An 8,876-nucleotide genomic window follows, 5' to 3' on the forward strand; every position below is an offset into this window, starting at 1 on the left:
CATTTTATTGTATGAGTATTTAATTTTACACATTCCTATTATAGTGAATCACTAATACTTTCATTTAAAAGGAGTGCACTTTGTGTGACCATCGCAATCTCACACGTACTTTTAAAACGATATCTTTTGTAACACGCTGTATATATGTTAGGCGATAAAGTTGTTTTTAAACATTTTTTTCCTATTAATTAAATCAACTTGTGAATTTCGGGCACAATACTACTTCGTACAGTAAGAAATGGAAGTGCTTTATTTAATTTTGTCGTTTTTTATTTTAAAAACATATGCAATAGCTATTAAAGGGCCCAGTATGACCAGATACGACCCATGTGGTCTAGGAGCTATATATTTTGATAAATTGTTCAATTCTTTGTGGAAAGGAGTAGTACATCTTAGTATGTATGATAATTTGCAATATGCTGAATTGTCGTTGACGTTTGAAAAGCCTTTCAAAATACATTGGGTAAGTTTTTTTTATAGTCGTGCCGGATTCTTAAATAATGTATCTTTGTGTGCTATTATAGTCATTTGATGTTAAAATTAAATATTCTAAGGATTAAGACGCGTACATAGTGGATACAAATAAATGAATTTGTTAATTCATAATAAACTACAACATGTTGCATTTTATCTTATTACTATAAGTGTAAGTAAGTAATGGTAAGTAATTAACATGCCGATTAGTGGTACTAGCTAGAAAAATCTAAATTTTTACACTACTTGTTTGGTAAAAAAAATATGTATTTTAAATATACGTAACTACTAATGTAAATATTTATAATATTATACTATAGATTGTAAATAAAAAGTAAATTATTTAAATGTTTAATACTCGCACTATTACTACATGTGTTATGACTCGGATGGTAATATTATGGCATAGCTCAGCTGCCCACGGGTTCGATCGATTATTTCCTGCCTAAATAAATTTTATTTGGAATATTGAAATTTGTTGATTTTTTCTTCTTTCTTCGTTTAGTTAAAAGGACGTGTGTCGAATTTGAGAAATCTTGATCGTAATGCAAAGAAGTTTGCTCGTTGACCTATATGAAGTTAGTTGACAGTTGACAGACGACGCACGGCGACTCCAGGATCAACTTCACGTCGGTCATGGACAACAGCTAGAGGGCGCAAACAAATATTATCACTGCTATTATTTATTGATGCTGCGGCTTAGACAATTTACATAAAATTTTGTTTCAGGAAGCGCAGAATGGAACATTACTAATCAAAAGCGACGAGAGAGAATATTTCTTTAAGTCTATCGGAATGCCACCGAACAGAATATCATTTTACCTAACGCCAGTAGAAAATGTAGTGGACGTGCCTATTGTGGCTGAGTTCAAATTGAATAATGTTACACTCTGCAATGACGCTCTTAAGGTATGCCATATTAATAATAAATCAAATCAAATCAATCAAAATCTTTTTATTTATGTAGGTCACGGAAATGACATTTATGAATATCAAAAAATTTATTTTTCTTATTAAATCTACCGCTACATCGTAAAGGGTTGAGCTAATGAGAAGAAGTAGCAAGAAACTCATTGCCACTCTTTTATATCATGATTTACATTTTCTTCGATTTACAAATCATTTCAAACACAATATAATATAATATGTAAAGTGATGCAACAAACATACTCAAGAGTACAAGAGTAAGCTAAAAAAGTAAATGTAGCCGCATCATCCACACACACCGTAAATAAATAATTCTGTGAGCATTTTATAAGCGATTATAAATAAAAATTAAATATATATACACACATAATAACTTTTAAGAATCTGAAGCCGAGCCTCCGGCAACAGGATCATCCTAGGATCATAATAGGTCATAATATAGGGCCAATAGGTGTTTAATCCTCCTAAATTGCTAAAGGGATTGAACGCCATCTTAGCGATGTCACGTCCAGTTTGACACTTCTAACAATTAGTACCTACCGTTAGCATATCTGTTCTACTAATATTCAAACGCGAATAGTATGAATTCACAGATTTCATTTTTGGTAATTTTTGTTCCTTATTGTTGTTTCTCTGGTATTTTCTTTTATAGTTGGTATATATATATGTTTTCTTATTGTTACAACATTTGCGTTCAAATGAGTAGGAGAATGCGATGAATTGAATTTCGAAATGTAATTGATTAATTTGGAAATACATAAATAAAAAACACACACGTTGTATATTATATTAATGACAATTATATCTACTTATCATGTATGAAGTTAAAGCTCATGAAATACAGTTTTTCATAAAAATAGTAATCTTAATTGAGTTAACTATGGAGTTTTAGTGATGTCACTCTAATAAATCGATCCTAAAATGAGATGTTTAATTATTAAGATTCATACTTTGTAGATCAGATAATAATACTTTACCTAGCTTTTATTTTTATTTATTACCGAATAAATATCTCAAAACAAACATAGTTTTTGAAATAAAAAAGCTCTCTGAAATATTTTCCAGTTATGAGTACAATTTTGACGAAAGGCATGCAATGTTTAATCTGTTCACAGAACAATGGATTCCTGGAAATTAAAACGGTTGAAAATTGTAGTGTTCGAGGCGATCGATTTTTTCAACTAATCCTTTGAGATGTAATTAAATAAATAATAATAACGTATTTGTATAGGCATGATATATGAATATTACTTTATTTTTGAATGTATTGTGTGAGGCTTGTCAGTGAAATAGGAAATGAGAAGTTAAGAATATATTTGGAAATTGTACAAATTAATTTTGGATATATTTTATCGTTATTCGTGATTTTAGGACATATTATCTGAATCGCATTGGTACCACAGTACAATTATAATTAATTTCATTGGTACATTCTTAAAAAAAAAGTAATGTTTATATGCCATTCTGGATATATTTTCTATCATACCTTGGATCCAAAATAGTTATGTGTTCTTACCTGTTTTGTATTTGACTATTTGTGTACATGTTGTAAAGGAAATACACATTTTCAGGCAACAGAGCAGACAATAGAATCATTAGATGTGTCAGTGACGTCAGCAACTTCTAGGCAATTGTGCGGAAGACGAGCACTTGCCCACGCTGAAATATTGAAAGTGAACACTATTTCCAAAGCTGGCGACTGGCCGTGGCATGTCGCTTTGTTTTTGAAAACATCACAAGGCATAAACTTAACCATGTACAACTGTGGGGGCAGCGTTATATCCAGAACTGCAGTACTGACAGGTCCGTACCATAATATACTTTAGATAATATTATCCTCTATACCAGAGATGTCACACCTAATTTTGCAGAGGGCCATATAATAAATTTATAATTCGTAGGATTTAAAGAAGGTAGATTAAAAATAAAAAAAATAAACTGAATTATTGTATCATTTTCTTTTTTAAATTATGTAGCTTATAATATACAGTTCTTAACTATCATATTGAAGTTATAAAAGAGGGTTGGCTCGAGGACCCAGATACTTCCCTTGTTTTTGACAAGCTCATTGATGTCAGTTATCATATTTGTAGTAGTTACTTTAAGAATTGATTGGAGATGTTCATTCGTAAGTCCTGCGATATCCATACATTGCGATCGCGGGCCTTATTGATACGGCCCAGAGGACGGATCCGGCCCACGGACCGTATCTTTGAAATGACTGCTCTATGCCCTCTTCCCCTGAAAACGTTGCTCTTAAAGGACAACGAAACGTTGGTTTCAATTAAAGGTTATTTTTTAACTAATCCGTATAAGCTTATAAGGAGTGGTCCGAAGAGCTGTTTCACCTGATTCTTGCCGCCAAATTCCACCTTCGCATGACACGCTTTAAATTAGGATATCATCCCCACCATGTGGATGTGCTGTGGTCCTTCACAGTACGGTCTTCAAGTAGCTTTCTTCCACGTAATACAAAGCTGTGAAATGAGCTTCCTTTTACGGTCTTTCCGGGACGATACGACATGGGCACCTACAAAAAAAGCGCGTACACCTTCCTTAAAGGCCGCCAACGCTACTGTGATTCCTCTGGGGTTGCAAGAGAATGTGGGCGGCGGTGATCACTTAACATCAGGTGACGCGTACGCCTGTTTGTCCTCCTCCATAAAATAAATCCCTTGAAATTAATTTACTTCATTGTGATTTTTTGCATTCATTAGCTTCAAAAAAACCTGGAGTTGAAGTAAAAAAACACCAAATGAGTTTTTATATTATGGAGGGATACTTTGTTCGCGAACATTTTATTTTCTGGGTGGAACCTTAAACCATCTTCTAAAATAAAAGTTCAATTTATTCTTAGAACAGATCTGCCCGCTAGCCAATGAGTTGTCAAACCCAGACATGTCGTATATTAGCTGCAATAGACAGACAAAATTTGGAATATCTGTTTTCTGGTAAAAATACTATGTGAACATTCACAACAAATAGTCACTTCACTTTTATTTATACGCCCGTATATTTTTTATTTTAGCGGGGCATTGCTTGTTCATAGGAAATAATCAAGTTGAAACTTCAACAATAATAATTGCAGCAGGTGTGAATAATGTAAAAGATTTAAATCAAACAGGGCTACAACTTTTACCGGTAAGTATAACTCAAGAAAGAGATAAATGAACATTTTGTTTATTACCTGTACTTACACGTACGCGTATCTTGTGAAAGGCCGGCTATTAATGCCGCGATAAAAACAGCTGTGAATAGAAACTTTTGGAATAGAAGCAAAAATAAATCATCACCTGTTTGTTAAAGTATGCCTGTGTGACCTGCAGACAAAAGCATAATGAGACTTAGTTATCAAAATGGACACGCTGCCATAGACATGTCTTCAATATTTTTAATTACTATCACACAATATTTAAATTCCTTATTAAATTTACAGGCATTACAAGTGATTCTTCACCCTTCTTTTCGATATGAGCAGACAACGGCAGACTTAGCAATCGTTAGAGTGAATAAATTTGTTTACACAGAATTTGTACAACCGATATGCATTTGGGGACCAGTCTACGACAAGGAATCGCTTTTTGAATCAACTGCTATTGTGAGTGCAAGAATAATCCGAGTCAATAGAGAAAAAAAAATAAAAGGCCTTGCTTGTCAATCTTTTTTATTTATTTATTTTTCACATTTACATCTTACTGCTATCTATAGTCATACCTACAGGTGTACCCTGTGTGCAAGAAATGACATAATTAATGACACAAAATCTTATAATTAAAAGGCAGTATTGTGGGCGATACCTAGTTTAAAATTTTTACTAACTGTCATTGCAAGTACAAGCCGTATTTTGAGATATTTCTTCTATAAATTAGGCTTTTATCGATTTCTTTTATATAAAACTTCACTTAACAATCACATTTCTTATTGTGATCTTCATATTCCTCACAGGTAACTGGATTCGGTAGAACAGAACAAAACCAACTATCAGACATGCTGAGGTCTGCTTACACAACAGTGCAAAACGACTCGACTTGTATTTCTGTAGCACCAGAATTATATTCAAGTTTGCTCAATGAGTTCACCTTCTGTGCGGGTCTTGGCCCTGACGCTGGTAAATATTTTCGTATAAGTTTTCTATTCGCTGAGACGTGATCTGAATGTAGAGTTTTAAAGTTTTGTACTGTTCGTTTTAACTCATATTGTAGGAACACTTGTTCAAGTATTCGTGCATGTTTCATAACGAACCAATAACGCTACAAACAGGATGTGTGGCATTCTTCCATAGTGTGCTTTATAAAGAAATTTCTTTCATGTACAACCAAACTACAGTATAACCTATCTTGCCTTTTTATAAGCATATACTTGTACTTGTAGGAAATTAATACGCCTTGCCCATTACAATGCACTGTCGCTAAGGATTCTTGAAAGAACCTAAAATTGGCATTGTAATTATAAAATGAGCATGAGTAACAAGATAATAATATGTTTCACCACTAACTTTACCAGCTACGGTGCTTTATTATTATTTTTTTATGAAAATAAGGGACCAGACGAGCAGGACGTTCAGCTGATGGTAATTGATACGCCATGCCCATTACAATGCAGTGCCGCTCAGGATTCTTGAAAAATTCTGAGCGGCACTACAATTGCGCTCGTGACCTTGAGACATAAGACATTAGGTCTCATTTGCCCAGGAATTTCACTAGCTACGGCGCCCTTCAGACCGAAACACAGTAAAGTTTACAAATAACTGCATCACGGTAGAAATAGGCGCCGTTGTGGTACCCATAATCTAGCCGGCATTCGGTGCAAAGGAGCCTCCCACTGGTAAACGTGCCTTTTAAACTAAGTACAATATTGCTCGAGTTACTGCGTCGCGGCAGAAAAATACAAGGATGTGGCATGGTGAAACGTAGGCTGCCGCTTACAGTGGTAAATAGTCTCCTAATAGTAAAAAATGAATGAGATGGTGAGATGGGTATTTGAACGTTCAAATATGTGTGTACACCTAAAAGCCGGCAAAACTCTTGTCATTACTTGGATTCATCATTGTATGAGCAAAGGTACTAACCATCAAGTGATTTGTATGGTCGTTTGTCCCCCTATACCACAAAAGAGCAGTGCAATTGCAATATGTGTTCGTAAGTTGAACCTTCTTATTGGAAACGCTCCGTAAGGGATTCTGTTCAAATATTGTTAGAATGATCACGATGGTCACTCAATGACTTTCTTAATTAGAGTTCTCAATATGGTAACTATTATGTATTTTTTTATGATAATACGGGACGAGACGTGCAGGACGTTGGTAAGCTGATGGTAATTGACACACCCAGCCCATTACAATGCAGTGCCGCTCAGGATTCTTGAAAAGCCCAAAAATTCTGAGCGGCACCACACTAGCGCTCGTCATTGAGACATAAGATGTTAAGTCTCATTTGCCCAGTAATTTCACTAGCTACGGCGCCCTTCAGACCGAAACACGTTCCTGCTTCACGGCAGAAATAGGCGCCGTTGTGGTACCCATAATCTACCCAGCATCCTGTGCAAAAAAGCCTCCCACTGTATCTGCTATTACGAATGGTTACGAAGAGTCCAGAAATTAAACAGTAGACAAAACAGAAAGAGTTTTAAGGTGAATTTTTCAGGTGCGATCGAAATACATCATCGATTGATTGCAGGAATTAATCAACTGAATGGAGACAGCGGTGGTGGCTTAGTATTACCTATCATGCAAGTAGACCACAAAATGAGCTGGTTCCTTCGAGGAGTGCTGTCTAAATGTTTTGTGCCAGCTGGTGCTAAATCTTGTGATCCTGGATACTATGACATATATGTAGATGTGGGACCGCACTACGGCTGGATATACCACAACTCAGGACTCTATTACACTAGTAATATTGTCACGTGAATATATTATAGTAGATAAGGTTACGTAAGAGTAGGGCAGTACAAAAAGAGGCAGTCATTATGCCAGAATTGTTTTTGATGTCAGTAGGTAACGGAACTCAAAATGGCTGGACTGAATTTTAAATAATTTTCATACTACTCTCAATTTAAAACGGCGAATAATTTGGTCATTAGTCAGCGATTGGATTGAAAAAAAAAATTTTTTTGACCAAGTATCTGTTTATATATAAATGTATAAATGCATTACGGAGAGCGTTTCATAGATTAATCAAATTATCGTCAATTTATTTCGATATGATTGTGAGGTTCAGTAAAGGAATTTTCATAAACTATGCAGTACACAGAAATAAGTTATATATTATTATAAATTCTATATTTATAAGTCTTATTATAATTTTTACAAGTATGTTTTTATTGTTCTTTAATATATAAACGCGTCACAGTGAAGCATCGGCGAATTAGTGAGTCTAAAAAATAAAAATACATTGTAAAATAACCTAGTTTACACTGTACAGTCAATCTAAGCTAAGTATTAAGTAGAATACTAAGTATATAAATAATTAAGTAATAAATGATTCGGAATACTCTGTTTGGATTTTTTTTGCTATTATTTTTACTTAATTTATTTCAATGTTAGAAAAAGAAGGACATTAAAAATACCAAAGGGGAGATTTGATGATGACTGATTTAGGGGTATATCACTATGAGTTTATTTTTTTTATCATTGCTAAAGAAACAATTTTTCATTTACTTTTACTGGTTGCTGCGCCGAGACTATTTTGTTTCTTTTTTGGCGGTAACCACAAATAGAGCATTAGTTTACAATCTAAACTAACAAGTTAACGAAATCTTAACTAAATAAACAAGTTCTCTTTTGTTTATTCCAATACAGTTAATCTTCATTGTTTGCAGTTTGCAGAAATACTTTAAATATAGATCAACCTGGAATCGAATTAGTATGAAATGAAACAATAAATATGTATTTTAACAACGATTAACGGTAGAGGTTTACCAGAAACTATGTTGACGTATCTTACCACCAGCGATACTCTACCCCAGTTTTATATCGTTGATACAATTTTTATGAAAGCTGGTGTAAACCATTTATGTAACGACCTAATCGAAGCCGTAATATATCATATTATAAATTTTAATATTAAAATAATACATTATAAATCGTGACCGGGTTAAGCTAATTTATACCAATAACATAGAATATGTGGAACGGAAATAATATAACGTTATATAATATAACGTTATATAACAAATATATAACGTTTATATATTTCGCTGGATCTAGAGACAGATTATAGTTTGCCATAAACCATAGGCTATGATCAATCTCTGAAATATATACGGTCCTGGAGGATAGATTCGTTTTTGTTTTTCAGTAAGAAGACGAGAGCAAGGCTCAACATGGCTTTTTGGTCTCTACGTATATTATAATTATAGTTAGAACAATTTGTTATTTTTAACTGATATACTTATATGATATCACTTCTGGAATAAAATTTTATAACGAAAATTTATGAACGATGCGGGGTTCGGCGGAACGGAAATTAATTTAACAA

General features: G+C 33.8%; 1 protein-coding gene across 1 annotated transcript; it reads left to right on the top strand.

Annotated features, from left to right (window-relative positions):
- The first annotated feature begins 236 nt into the window (after positions 1–236).
- LOC126967195 (clotting factor B-like) lies at positions 237–7,892 on the top strand. The gene is made up of 7 exons (XM_050811676.1): positions 237–463; positions 1,204–1,383; positions 2,973–3,204; positions 4,430–4,542; positions 4,838–4,999; positions 5,347–5,509; positions 7,077–7,892. Exons 1-7 carry the CDS (start codon positions 239–241, stop codon positions 7,304–7,306), a joined length of 1,305 nt encoding a protein of 434 aa, XP_050667633.1. The 5' UTR covers positions 237–238; the 3' UTR covers positions 7,307–7,892.
- The last annotated feature ends 984 nt before the right edge of the window (positions 7,893–8,876 follow it).

The sequence above is a fragment of the Leptidea sinapis genome, chromosome 12, assembly GCF_905404315.1.
Source record: "Leptidea sinapis chromosome 12, ilLepSina1.1, whole genome shotgun sequence".
Lineage (NCBI taxonomy): Eukaryota > Metazoa > Arthropoda > Insecta > Lepidoptera > Pieridae > Leptidea > Leptidea sinapis.